Genomic DNA, 14,674 nt, shown 5'->3' with positions numbered 1-14,674 from the left:
GAACATTTACTACATATGTGGGCCAGTCTGCTGGGATAAAAGATCCACATGCTTCTGATAAAAGACAAGTCTACGCTCGGGGAAGGTTTCAGGTGCGATGTAATGAGTGACCAAAGTGAAACAGATCCCAGCAGGCGAGAAAAAGGATCAACACAATAAGAGGAAAAGAAGAAGGAGACACATGTGGAGGGTCGACACGTACACAGACACGCCACACACTCTGTAGGAATATTACACACGTGGGCATGGTGGGCACCATATTGGAAAGGCTATCTCCATCCAACTTTTAAAAACAGAACATGAGTTATAGCGGAGGCTGGTTTAAAACTGGAGCTCAAGTGGACGCTTGAGGAACTGCAGCTTTTTGCACTTCTGCATCGGCTTCATTTTTCAGCTCCGGCTGCTGCTGCTGAGTACTTCACATATCTTTCTGTTTCATTGATGCATCTGTAAAGTTTTACCCAAAATTTACCCAATACATCTGAGATTGTGAAAAAAAAAAAATTGGGAAGAAAAAAACTGATTCTCATGACATTCCAGTTAGGGGAAGTTTGCTGAAGACAAATTTAATGATTTGCTTCGATTGGCGGAAAGCAAATGGTTGCAGGTGTTTGTTTGTTTGTTTGTTTGTTTGTTTTTTGGGGGGGGGGGTTGTAAAAGTAGACGCCAATGCAGGGGCATCGAATAGCCTTGCGGTTATTTTGTGTACCCCAAATCCATGTTGTGTCTTTCGTTAGCTATGTCGTAGCTAACGAAAACAAGAATGTCCCAAAAAGCAAAAGTTGAAGTTTAAAAAAAACTGCAGTTCCTTGACTGTCCACTTGAAACACTTACACTCATCTTTTTATTATTGTATTGACACTAAGAGTTGCACATCATTAGGCATGTCAAGGGGCGTGGCTAACACATGCTAGCAAGATGACAAGCTACTGTGTCAGCCACCGACATCTTTATTTATCCCGCCTTAACTCTTCTCAAAGTCCGTCGGAGTTCGCTTTTCCAACATGGCGACCATCGTCCTTCAGAACATCTCCAGTGGGCAACGTCACTGTTACCACGTCTTTTACAGCGTCTATGGTTTCGTCTTTTGGGACTGTCTTGTCTCTCAGACTTAAGTGCAACAGTGATGACGTCTCAACTACTTCTCTTCCTTGAATGCAACAGCTGATTGGTGAGATCAGAGAAGAAGAAGAAGTGAAGCCACACTCTCTCTTTGTTACTGTGTCGGGTGCATCTGAAAACCTGCTTGAATGGGGTTGTGCTTGTTTGAAAGCGGCGGACGCTGTGTGATTCGGTGTTGGACGTCCTTACCTGTCAATGATGACGGGGTCAGACGGCGTCTCGTTTCGGTTGCCGCAACTTTTCTTCTCACAACAGCGGCTGGGTGGGAGGAGAGAAAAGAGACAAAAAAGAAGAAGAAGAAAAAGTCAGTGGAGGAATAATAATAAAAAAAATAAAAAAAAACTAATCAAATAGGAGGAGCCATCTCTCGTCTGGCCGGTCTACATCCACAGGCCCAGACTGCTCCGCTACACGGTCGGCGGAGATCCAGCAGCACACAAAAGGAGGCATGAGAGGGGAGGGGAGCAAGACACAAAAGAATAAAAGAGGAAGAAAAGGTACAACAACACACCCTACAAACAGTGAGAGACCATTCACAAGTGAAAAGCCAGCCAGGCAATCTGTCACATTGATTTCGAAATCAAACTCAACCCCCACGCACACACACACACACACACACACACACACACCGTCCCACAACATCCTACCATTCGTCAGCAGTCCTGTCCGAGGAGCCTGCTGGCCACCCCCACTCCCTCCCAAAGTCCCCTTCACTGCATAACAAAAGTGCCCCCACCCCTCGCCATCTGCCACCCCTACACCTCGCCTCACCCCTCTCGTGTCCCAGCTTGGCCCTGCCCTGCCCCCCTCCGCCCCCCTGTCAGACGGCCTCACTCCCCAGCTGTGACGCTTGCCCTCTGCCTCCCCGGCTCTGTTATTAGCCAGCTGTGAGTCACATTCGGGCATCTGCTGGCTACACAATGGCAAAACTCCGACTCTGTTTGGAGCCCCTCTCCTCGGGTCCCAGCCCCCCCCCCCCCTCCCAAGTCCTGCCCTCCAAAACCTGGGTCACTGCCCCGCTTCCAAGTCAGTTTCTCCAACCAGAACTCTCCTCTTCATTCAGCAAACTCACTCCCCTGTTACGACAACACCACACTATGAACCGCACTCTCGTCATCACTTGTTGACAGGCTTCAAACATGATGATTAAGCCAAACAGAAGAGTTGGGGGGGGGGGGGCTGGATTGTTTCCCTGAAGTGCGTCTTGGACTGCAGAGACGCTCCAGGAGGAAACAGGAGCTGGCTGAGGACATGCTGCGTTACAGCAGAAAGCAGCAGGGGTTACCACGGTTACAAGGATGATGACAGACAGGCTCGACTTATACTCTGTGACCACAGTCGACTTTTTCTTCTTCTTCTTCTTCTTCTTTCTTTTCTTTGGAAGTAGAGCCCCCGAGCGTTGTACTTAAACCACATTTCTGGCTGATTGAGACAAAGCCGAGCGAGCGAGAGTGACGGATGTTTGGATTTCATCCCTCAGGGTGAAGGTTTGAATGAGCGTGTGTGTGTGTGTGTGTGTGTGTGTGTGTAAGACTCACCTGCACATAACCTCGTGCGTGAGCAGGACTCTGCACATTTCTGGATTCTTGTTTTGTCCCTCATAAGCGATCGGCTGAGAGGAGGAAACGAAGAAGAATGGAGCAGATTCACTTTCATGTTCAAATCAGTTGGAGTCTGACTTTGATCGTTGAGGGAGAGAAAACGTTTCACCAACCTGTTTGGTGACGGAGTCGATAAGTCGTGCATAAAGATCCTGCTCTGTGCGAACCCCTGTAAAAAAAAAAGGAAAACTCAAAACTCACTCCAATGCTCAGAAACGGACTCTAAACGGTCCAGTGAAAGATCCCTGGTCACAATATCAGAGCATGCAACATGCTAATTAGCATTAGCATCCTTGATAACGTTAGCCGCCTCCTCCTGGCTGCCATCAGCTCTTCGAGCTCACAGAATAATTTTGAACTAGTCGGGCTCCCTCTTTCACTTCTCGTTTCTTTATTTAGCACCATTTAGCATTGATTGATTGATTGATTGATTGATTGATTGATTGAGAAGGGTTCAGTGGTCCTGTACATGTTGTAACATTACAAAATACGAAGTCTCAAACTGATTTAAACTTCGAGACACTTCAATCAAATGTATATTTTCGCTGCTTTAATTATTGTGCTGAATTGAGATCAAATTTGGCGATCATGTAATTGATCATGGAATATTAAATAAAATAAAGAAACACGCTCATCATCAGTGACTTCATATGGGTGCTAAATCCTCAACTCAAAACGGTATCAGACGTGTTTCAGGACAGCACACTAAAAAACTTTCATTTCAGAAGAAGAAGACGAAGAAGAAGAAGATGAAGAAGAAGAAAAAGAAGACGAAGAAGAAAAAGACGAAGAAGAAAAAGAAGAAGACGAAGAAGAAAAAGACGAAGAAGAAGAAAAAGACGAAGAAGAAGATGAAAAAGACGAAGAAGAAGAAGAAGAAGAAGAAGAAGAAAAAGAAGAAGAAGACGACACGGCTTTATTAATCCCATGAGGGGGAAGTATCAGTTTGACACTTTGCTGTTGAACATGCTACACACACTGAAACACACACATGCACAAACAGGATCCTGTGGACATGCACTGACAGAGAGGGTTGGGGGGGCGTGGGGTTGATGTCTTGCTTAAGGGCACCTGGGCAGTGCTCAGGAAGTGAACTGGCACCTCTCCAGCTACCACACTAACTTCCAAATTTTGGCCGCACAGGAACCCAAGTTCTCTAAGGACTGAGCTCCTGCAAGAGGACGACGACACACGGAATATAAAACTCATCAAATATGAGATCAAAAAAAAATAAAATCCATTTAGGATGGACGTTGATTTTGATGACCTTCATGGCGCCCCCCCTGCGGCTTGGCCCCAGAAAGCTCGCCCGCCTTAAACATGACATGTGCAACAACTCTTTAACGGGTTGATTGTTTGTTCGCTGTTTGCGCTCTTTTGTTGCTTTCTTCGACTTTTCTGCTGGTCAACACTGAAACTGTCGACCCCGTTTGGGATCAATTACGTTTCCTCTGATCTCATCTGAAGAGACAGGAAAAAGAAACGAAGCTTTTTGGCGCCATTTTCATTGTTTCTAAACCTTCGCATCACGTGACATCCTGCAGAGATTTATGCAGATCCTGTCCGCCCTAATGCCAAAAATATCACATGGCCATAAAAGAAGCGATTAGAGCTGCATTAATACACTCGACCCAGTCAATAAAAAGAGCTCGGTCCTGGAGATATTTCAAAATAAAACAGATTTATGACGGGGATGCTGATGTTGTTCTCAAGCTTGTCTCCAGCTCTCAGAAGGACCGTTGAACTCCGTCCAGCCAACATGGAGGACTGAAGACTGGCACGTCCTTCATGTTTGTGTCTGATGGTTTCTGAGGGGATTGGGGGAACGATTTGATGTTTGATGATTATTAGTCATGTTCTGCTTTAAAGCCAGAATTCACAGCTGCATTCTCACGATTTGTCAAGAGGATCTTTTTTTTTTTTTTTTTTGTGTGGGGAATGTGTGTGTTTACTTTTGATTTCATCCCAAATGTACTCGACTTCGACTGGGGTTATCCACCAACAGGTAGAAGAAGAACACAATAAGTTTTAAATATAATTTTTCACTTTCTTGTGATCAGAGGGAGATTTTTTTTTTTTTTCCCCCAATACCTTAATGCTTCAAAACGTCCCCCTTTGAATCACGCGAGGTAGGAAAACGACATGTAATGAATCGCTTCTTGAGAGAGGAGCGTATCACCCGAGGATTTTTTTTTTTTTTTTTTTCATGGAGACTTTAGAGAGTATTGCTTTTTTTTTAAAACGTGTTCCTCTCATCAAAGTCTCGATTGAGAAGCCTTTGATATCGCTCGGGGGGGGGGAAGGGGTTGAGAGGAGGGGATGTAGAGGAAGTGCTTGTGGTGCACTTGTATGTACGCCTGTGTGTGTGTGTGTGTGTGTGTGTGGAGGCTGTATTAGGGGGATGCTCTGGAACATGTCTTTTATCTTCTTTCCCATGGGTGCCACTGCGATGGCAGAGTAGGGGCAGCAGTGACTCATGGGAACCGAATTTCTCTGTATCCCCTGATCTGATGCAGGAGCACCATGGGGGGTGAGGAGTTGGGGGGGGGGGGGGTATGTACCACATTTCCTCATACATGGGTGCAGAATATGAATTGAGAAATCCAGGTCTGCACAATGTGAGAAAATACGTGAAATAACATCATTTCATACAACGATAACGATGGAGGGTCAACAAACATCAAAGAGTCTAAATTAGCTTCATGTTTTATCTGTGTTTGCAACATGTTTCTCCTGAATCCAAAGAAATCCTTTTCTTTGTGACTAAATTGGCGCCAATTAATCAGACAGCAGACCTGCACACTGACAGGTCAAGAGTGAAAAAGAAACCGCTTGTTTTGGTGAAAGAAATGTGCTGATTCATTGCCGTAAATTCAGTCTGTTGAGATGCGTTTTATTGCGAGCGCTCTCATCAGGGTAACGATGAAAACTGCAATTACTTTCGCAGCCTCAGTTCATCTCCAGTGATTAGACGACATGCAGGAGGGGAAAATTTATGAGCTCAGAGGTGAGGCGGGGGAGCGAGGGATGTAGGAGGAAGATTACTTAAGCGAAAAAGGTGCGTGTCATGTCGCAGGTGACCTTTTTCAACTCTCGTAGCGCTCAGACCTCAGACGCTGTCTAAATGATCAGACGAGACGCCGCAGAGGGCGAAGACTGGAGCTGCCGTCTGACTCCACTCACCGTTGCTGTAGAGGAGCTGCAGCTTGTAGTGCGTGCCGTTGTTGGTCTTTTCTCCCGTCTGCTCCTTCGAAAGAGAGGACAGACACACAGGGACATGCAGTTAAGCACATTTGGGGCACAGATAAGTGCGGCAGAGAGCATCAGCGAGTTCCTCCTCTAATCCTGCAGCTCGCTCGCTCGTCTCAGCGTGCAGCAGCGTTGGAGATCAGAGCGTTGGAGGCTCCAAACAAAAAAAAGCTCATGTGGGACCTTTGAGCCGAGCACTTAACCTTGAGCGGGATCGTCTTTGACCTATCATGTCTGATACAAACTCCTAAAACCGTAAGATCAAACGCTCCCTTGCAAAGAGGTAGTAAAGGCATGGATAAATGTGCATGTGTGTGTGTGTGTGTGTGTGCAAAGTGGAAAGTAGTGTATGTGAGACTGAGCCGCACTCGACCTTGACAGAAAAACTTCCTTTCCGCTTCCCCCCCCCGCCAACAGGCTCTCTCCTCCAGCCCCTCACTTCTTCTCTTCTCTTGTTCCTTCTCTTTCTTTACCTCCACTGGTCTTTCTAAGTGGTCTCAAAGGAATGCTCTCTGGTCCAATAACCCAGGAGGCTGGCATAGCCGAGACGAGAGCAAGCGAGGAGGAGGAGGAGAGAGCGAGGAGGTCGGGGAAGAGGAGACAGTTGAGCAGAGGGAGGAAGAAGAAGAAGAAGAAATGGAGGAAGGGGGGGGGGGGGGGGCGGGGAATTAAGATGCAGGGAGATGAGTTGGGAAGCTCAGAAGTTAATATCTGAAAGTGAGATTGAGAGTGGAGATTGATGGCTGCCTGGCTCCATAAGTTTAGTAAATATACACAGAGGAACATTTATTCTCCATGCCGTCGCTTCTACCTCGGCTTAATTACAGAGCAGAAACAGATGCCAGGGTAACCATGCAGAAAATGAACTCCTCCACCGCCGTTGTGTTGCTCCACGCCGGCCTGTGTGGCAGCTTTCTGACAACTTTCAGCCCTGGCATTAGCACCATCTCCCCCCCCCCCCCCCCCCCCCCCCCCCCACCCCCCTTCCTCCCCACTCTCCCTGTCCATGAAACCTGAAGTTTAACTATGTTTGAACTGCTGACAGGACGCTGTCCTCTGCTGCCGGTTTAGGAGATCCACGCTCCCCTCACCACATGGCAAAAACATCCATCAACACCAGCAGGCCTCCAGTCGCCCCTCTCCAGTCTGCCTTCCTTATTTTGGTCTAGTTCAACCTGAGGAATCCACCCCCCCCCCCCACCCCCCCCCCCCCCCCCCCCCCCCCACCCCCATCCCTCCTTGACAGCAGTTTTTTAAAGTGTGTATATGGGAGGGGGGGGTGAAGGGGGGGGGGGGGGTGCATGAAGGAAAAGAGACTTTGATGATTAGTTCACTGTATAACTTAACAGGAGCAGGCATCATTTGCATTTTTCAAAAAGTAGTGATGTCCTCCTAATGAGGCAAGCTGCTAATTAGTCATTAGATATTCTTTTTCATCCTGCATCATCGTCTTCGGCTGGCGGAGGGAGAGCTGTGTAAACACGGAGCCGTCAGCTGTTCGATGTGCTCAGCTTTACGGGGGGGACAAATCACCGCCGAGCACCTGGATGCAAACCTCCCTGATACATACAAACATGATCTCTATGTGATGTCCTTTAAATGTGTGATGGACGCAGAGACGGGGGGGGGGGGGGGGGGTTCAGTCACAGTCACCACACCTTGTCGTGCTCCACGAAGTCGACGAACGACGTCCTCTCCACCTCCACAGGCTGCCCGTGGCGGTCGTAGAGAGCCAGCACGAAGTGGAAGAAGTTGGACTTGCGAAGGTTTGAAGGCGGCTGCTTCTCAAAGTGAGCTCTGGACAGAGCGACTCCGCTGAGGACGCAAACAGGAACAAACAGTCACTTCCTGTCAGGTTATTAAACACATCACATCCTGAATCCATGCAGCTTAAAATGATGTTTTCTTATTAAATGATTTTAATTTGATGGCTGCTCCACATATGAATCAAATCAATAAACTTAAAAGTAGAAACTTTGGCAGGCTCGCAGTAAATCATGAAAACTCAATTAATTTCCATCTACAAATTCTTGGTGTGTTTGTTGAAATTATTTTACACATTAATAAGTCATAAAAGGAATTTAATTTCCAAGTGAGTACAATTTTTTTTTTTTTTAATCTTATAATTCAGACTATGAGTTATCCAAACTGAAGTCAGTGACCAGGAAAGGTTCAGATTATTTAAGGATCACATGTCAAGTTTTATCTTCATGTAGCTCATTAATTTAGAGTATTTTGGTGCTTAAACAATAAACACAGAAGAAGAGTAGAGATGCTAAAGACTCTAAATCAGAGGTCATCCTCCTGTCAGGGAACTAAAAGACAAGATTAAAATGAAAATCTGAAAATAAAATCCATATTTGTAAATGTATTGAGGGACAGAAGTGACGTAAAATAAGAAGAACAAATGAAGATGCAGGAGGAGGATCTGCAGACTCTTCAGGTATTTACATGAATGTCATGAAGAATAAAACCACACAGTGTTCAAACAGGAATGGTTTGGTTTTCCAAAACTTAAAGTCCATTTTACCTTTCTGAAACAAAAACCAACATTTCCCATAAAATTACTCAGAACTTTTCAAACAGGAGGGAGAGAGGAAAAAAAAACACGGAGAAAATAACTTTTAGTGTCTCAAAGTGAAGAGAAGTAAAAGGAGGTCTGGCTGCATATTGGTTTAAAATAAATCACATGTCACTTATTCTACATGAGGGAATGATCTGATGTCTCTTATGAGACACTCCAGTGGATTGATTTTACACTCGAATTAAAAGATTTGTCATTTTCGTTTTCTCCTGAATTTTGTTTTAAATTTGGTATTTTTGCACTTTTTTTCATAAAAGTCACACGGAGAGAAATAGGAATTTTTTTTTTTTTAGTTCAGTCAGTGAGTATTTTTTTTCTGAAGGGAAAGTTTCCCTACGATGATCTTCAAAATAGGAAAATCGAGAAGTTATAAATAAAGTTCTGATGTATATACAGAAACACGCAGCCTCACTGTTCTAATTATTCACAATGTTTGCTTATTAATAAATGTTGGATATCACACTGAACACTGCTGACTCTTCTTCACTCTTTGTGACTTTTTCTTGACTTTGGACACAAAGACTTAATCAGCGATAAAGACGTGGAAAAAAAAAACGTGAAGCGAATTATGAAACATCTGGAACCTTCACGGAAATCAGAGAGAGGCGAAGATAAAAAGAAGGGAAAAAAAAGAAAATTAATTCAATCATAATTAAAGACGTTGTTGATAAAAATTGTAAATTTTAAGCTTTTGTTGGTGAGGATAAATTTGTTTTATACAAATAATTTAAAACAAATCAGACATCAGTGCACGAGCTGCTCTGGAGCTCTGATCACGTTTCATCATTAGAAAAAAAAAAACATATTATCCGTCAAAAAATATCCGTTTATTCAATATCTAAGTTGATATTCCCTCGATAGATAAATTCAATATTTCTCTGATCAGATTCTGCACGTGGACAATTTGTGTTGAAGTCGTATTTTTTGGTTTTGACGTAAAGGCCCAATTTCCTCTCTCTCTCTTTCGTGCATGTGACAAAATAACTTTTCTTTTAGCACTTTAAGAAGAATCCAAGGACACGAGTTGTTCTTGGGTAAAATCTGAGGAGAATTTGAGGAGAATTTTAGGGCAATGTTTGAAAGTCGACCTTTTGCAACAAGTAGTTAGTGAGTCCTTTCTGACAGCATGCAGGTTCGCTCTCATATTAATATTCACTGCTCTCTGCTCATGATGGTGAAGTCCGTGTCCTCGCTAACAGACCTGACACATGTATCAAACAGGTGAGGATGCAAGGACAGTGTAGATCAGATGGGTTGGACTGTACCTTTGCGCCGCGACGTTCGCATCCACGACGCCGACATTACGCACCCAGGACCGGATTGGATCCATCTCCTCTCCAAGACTTCTCTCCTTTAATCCGCTCACTTCTCTGATCAGATGCTCCTGGATCCCGAACATTTAAGCCCCGTCCGGCTTGTGTCTGTGCACTTTTCTGAACTTTAGGTGTGGGGGGGGGGGGGAAACTGAGTTAAGAGCTTGAGCACTTTTGCAAACAACAGAAGGTCCACCCTGGAGCGCTGCGCTCCTCCGCAGCTTTCACAGATTGGAAGGAAGAAAAAACCCCGACGGCCGTGTGGACGCTTCCGAGGAATTCTCCGTTAAAATCCACTCGTGCTTTCTCTCAAAGCTGAAGAAATCCTATCAGATGTACTCCAACACTAATTGCAAGCATTGTCCACGCGCAGATCTCCAAGCGTCAGCTCGAGCGCAAAAGGATCACCTGCTGAGGAGGTGAGGTGCTCAACTCTGCGCACACTTCAGCGAGAATCCGCCTCAGAAGAAAATCTTAAAAGATGTGAACGTGTTGAGGGGAAAGTGTTCCTTTATCGGGAGGCCGGGTCGGATCCAAACAGTTGATCCGAGGGCCGGTGAGCTCGCAGTGTGCCGCTGTGCTGAAGCATGAATGAGACCCTCTGCCGGGATAGCGCGTGGAGGAGGGGCCTCGGTGCCATATGGGGGACCGATTGTTGAAATGGATGCTCTCATTGGTGTAAAGTGCATCCGTTGTTTGGACTTCTGCCAGATTCAGCATCCAACCAGTGACGGTGGCTGCAAACTTTACACATTAAGTCCGAGCTGGGTGCTTTTGAAGGCAAAACACAACAATTAGACCACACACTAAACGAATCGGTTAAATCTGTACATGGGGGAAATGTGAACTGCAACCAAAATGAAGGGTAGTCTTTGTGTGCGCGCGCGTGTGGGTGTCTGCTTTATAATGGAGAGGAGGATAAAGGGGCAGTGTTCAATTATCTAATTTAAAAGTTAACGTTTTAAAAATGGCGCACGTGTAAACAAACATTATAATCAGCATCACAAAATGTTCATTCACTGCATTTTGTTCATTTCTGACGGGTTCACAGAAGCCACTGCGGGTGTAAATTATCCTGTACTCACTGGTCTAATTCTAACCCTGAATGGGTCTGTAACAGCAAATCCTGTTTAGGTCTATTCATTCGAGTCAAAACCTCACACAAGTGCGCTCTCGACAGGCGCGCATTCAGCAGCTCGACCGTCTGCTGCTTTGAACGCGCTGAGGAGGCATCGCATCACTGTCACACGGAACAATGGCCGTCTGGTTGGTCCATCAATCTCCTCAGTGATGGAGGACGAGGCTGCGCTCTGATTGGCGTTCGGAGGGCAGCCTGACAGAGCTCCAAATGAGTTCTTAATCAATATACCACAAGACTGCCCGATCAAATAGTCAGTTGCAAAAAAAAAAAAACAAAAAAAAAAAAAACGCTTTTTTTGAGCAAGTTTCACAAAAAATGCTTCGAAATAAAAGTGTGTTCATTTCTGTTTCAGTCTGTGAAAGTTTCTTCTTAAAGATTCAGACGGGTTTACTTTCTCTTTGCCAGCCTGTGTGTTCAGTGAAACAGTCATGCACATGAAATCTGTTTTTTTGAGTGTTTAGTAAAACAGAATCAACACAAACTTTCTTTTTAACACCATTCACTGAGACGAAATCAAACATGACAAATGACGAGAGCTGCATTAAAAACCTGCAGACTCCCCATTTATACATGAAGTGATAGTCTTACATTATTACGTCAGAATGTATCTGAAGATGATTTTTTTTATTAATTCACCTTTAACCGGAAATCCACTTATCATGATTTAGTCTAAATTTGAATTATTGTTTTATAACTCGTCTGTCTTTTTCTACAACTTTAGACCAGAGCAGAGAAATCATGTCTTTCTTTCCACATTGTTTGTTTTATTAACTTATTGTAGGTTTATCATAAATTATTTGGACTCACGCTGCAACCTGACGCCAAAGTGTTACCTATACCTATAAAAAGAGACTACAGACATGTTCTACCTTTTTGTCAACAATGTTCATTGAAATGTCCAGAGTCAAAATATCGCTGAGTTTTGTTTTTTACGATCTATAAATTAAACTGTTACTGAGGAGATTGGAGGCTTTTTTTTTTGCAGCCATAATCTTAATTTCCACTCCTGTTCTTATGGCTCCGAAAAGGAAAGTTGTTTTTTTTTCTGCAGCCTTGGCTCCTTTTTGCCCCTCGCTGATACTATTGTCTCTGTGTGGAGTTTGTGCAGCGCGGACAATGGGTGTAAATCCCCCCCCCCCCCCCCCCCCCCCCCACCCTTTGGATGCCGCCTCAGCCCACCATCTGCCAGCGCGGGACAAAGTCAGATGTTCCCCCAATTATGAGCGCAGTCCGGGGGAATCCTGCTCCAGAGTCCACGCCCTGTCGCCCTGGACCCTCACACACGTCCCCTGGCATGATTGACAGCTCCATTTAAGCGTGGAAAAAAAAAAAGAAATCTATATTTGATGACACACTGGAATAAAATTCCTCCAGTTGGTGGAAAACCCTCCAGGTGGAGGATGAAATGAAGAGAGAAGCACTTTTTGAAAAATGTTTGGATTGATCGTTTTTGTTTTGTTTTTTGGCGGAGCAGCAAAATGAATGAGAGGAGTTATTGCAATTAAAGTTTGTGATTCCAAATTCCGCCCAAAAATTAGTGTTTTAAGTATTCAGAGACATTTTAGAGGACATGACTCATCACTGATCAAACAGGTTTCAAAGTCAAACTTCTCATCAGGTGTCACACATTGAAGTTGTTCATTTCAGAGGGAGATTTAAAAGTGTTTTCCAGGAAACAAAATGTGTGTGTTGTTGTTGTATTTGACAAACTCAAGAAGTTTGTCAAATTGTTTTTAAAAAAAAATTATATCTGAATGTTTTTGAACCTGTGAATCTGATTCAGAGGTCGACACATGAAAAAGTAAAAAATCATCTGTGTTTCTTTTTTCTCTTTCCTGATTGTCCTGCCAAGATATTTTTTGCAGAGAGGGGTTTAATAAAACTCAAACTTTCCAAAGTCAGTGACAAAAAGCATCTTGCCCAGTTTTGATCCTTAAAAAAAATCAAGACGTGTCCGATTGTCTTCCCAGTTTGTCCTCCTCAGAGTCTTATGCTTTGTGAAATTCAGTCTGTTGTGAAATTGGCTCTCTGAGGAACGGTTTGTAAAAAAGAAATTAAACATGTTTCTTGTCTTGATTTGGTGTTCTCATGGCCGTCGCCAAATCCTTTTTTTGTTTATGTGAATATTGAAGGCAGTCTCTAATGAAGAGTGTGAGAGTAAGACATGATCGTGGCAGCTTGTTGCTTCAGAAAACTGTTGTGTTTTGTTATTTTATAGCTTTACCGCTGAGGAGAACATTTTGGTCTTTCTACACAAAGCAGGTTTAGAAAAGGAAAAGCTGTCCATCGCTTTAGTGTGATTTCCTTCATTTGGTTTGTTTTAAAGTTTCGGGAGAGGAATCGTTCATTCAATTAAAGGGATCCTTTTTTGTTGTGAGTTAAAGATATTATAAAAACAAACCGTGTGTGTGTGTGTGTGTGTGCAGGAGTGTGAGGAGTGATGGGTGCAAACTAAACAAAAGAAAAGCCAAACCAGCTGGAGGCCAGGCAGGGAGAGAGAGAGGAGAGAGACACACACTTAAAGCTCCACATGAGGAACTTTCCCTTTGTGTTGAGTTTGGCGCCCCCTGTGGACAAAGCTGCCTCTGCAGATGTTGTCATACTGTTTAAAGCTGATGCTGCTGTATTTGATCAGTGAAACTATTTAACATACGTTGATGTTTGTCATTTAAAACTTGAGTGAAGTATTTATCTGTATCAGACACCAACTCTGTCGCATCGGTTTGAGATATTCAAAGAAATAACAGATCTTGTCGCTGATGGTCTGGTTTGTTTTTAAAGGTCATAAAGAGGCATCAGTTTTGGCTTCAGGAGTTTTATATAAGCTGAGGCCTGATTATTGTACTGATGTCCTATTGGCTCCGGCCTCTATATGTTTAACCAACCTTCACCTATGCCACAGGTTACACCTCAATTTTCTATATATTAAATTTTCTATATATATGTGTGTGTGTGTGTGTGTATATATGTATAATTTATTTTTATTATTAATTTTTTATTTGTTTGTCATTGTTTGTTTTTTAGTTGGCATGATGTCACGAGCCAACATTGTGTCTTCACGCAGCCCCACAGGTGCGCGAGAGGTTATCACAACGCGCGAGACTTTCTGACTTAATGTGGCTTTTCTGACTCGGTGGAGCGAAGAGTCAGGTCGCAAACGGGGGGATTAGTCCGACCACAAACGTCTTTCTAATCAATTAAACCCGCTGAGACGGTCAGCTCGTGTGTGTGTGTGTGCGCGCGCGTGTGTGTGTGTGGTGTGTGGGGGGAATCAGTGACTGCTAAGCCAAACAATGGGGTATCGTGTGCCGCTCGTCCTCGCCAGCATTCCCTCGCTCCCATGGGACACCCAGAGCCACTCTGTGTGGATGGCACCGTGTCCGCGAGGTCAGAGGGGCGTGGCGTGCGTGTGTGTGTGCGTGTGCATGTGTGTGTGTGTGTGTGTAGCAGCTGGTTCCCGTCCCTCCTCTCTATGTAGAAAACAACACCCGCATCGTCTCCCATCGATCGCTTTATATTGCGCACGCTCCTTATGTAGGAGAAGATGCAGATGTCCCTGGGGAGTGTTGGCATCCAGCCGCCTCCAGCAGTATAGGCTACTTTTTCTTCACGTGCATAAAAGTTTTTGCAAGCGTTTGAATTCAGGACGACACAAAGCGTGATC

The 14,674-nt window shown here is 44.3% G+C and overlaps 1 protein-coding gene across 4 annotated transcripts in view; it reads right to left on the bottom strand.

The window, feature by feature from the left end:
* The window catches only part of ebf2 (EBF transcription factor 2), a 24,290-nt gene extending 13,934 nt beyond the window's left edge, over positions 1–10,356 (bottom strand). For 2 of the 4 annotated variants that reach the window (XM_079370159.1, XM_079370161.1), the window contains exons 1-6: positions 9,822–10,356; positions 7,631–7,787; positions 5,907–5,970; positions 2,837–2,892; positions 2,661–2,734; positions 1,312–1,380 (exon numbers count right to left, since the gene is read on the bottom strand). In XM_079370159.1, the coding sequence (XP_079226285.1) occupies positions 1,312–1,380; positions 2,661–2,734; positions 2,837–2,892; positions 5,907–5,970; positions 7,631–7,787; positions 9,822–9,955 (554 nt within the window). In that variant the 5' untranslated portion in view covers positions 9,956–10,356. The remainder of the gene's footprint in view (positions 1–1,311; positions 1,381–2,660; positions 2,735–2,836; positions 2,893–5,906; positions 5,971–7,630; positions 7,788–9,821) is intronic. The other 2 variants (XM_079370160.1, XM_079370162.1) reach the window with 1 other exon arrangement.
* Between the last annotated feature and the right edge of the window lie 4,318 nt (positions 10,357–14,674).

The sequence above is a fragment of the Symphodus melops genome (assembly GCF_947650265.1).
Source record: "Symphodus melops genome assembly, chromosome: 1".
In the NCBI taxonomy this organism is placed as follows: Eukaryota; Metazoa; Chordata; class Actinopteri; order Labriformes; family Labridae; genus Symphodus; species Symphodus melops.
This window is presented reverse-complemented; position numbering and strand designations above follow the sequence as displayed.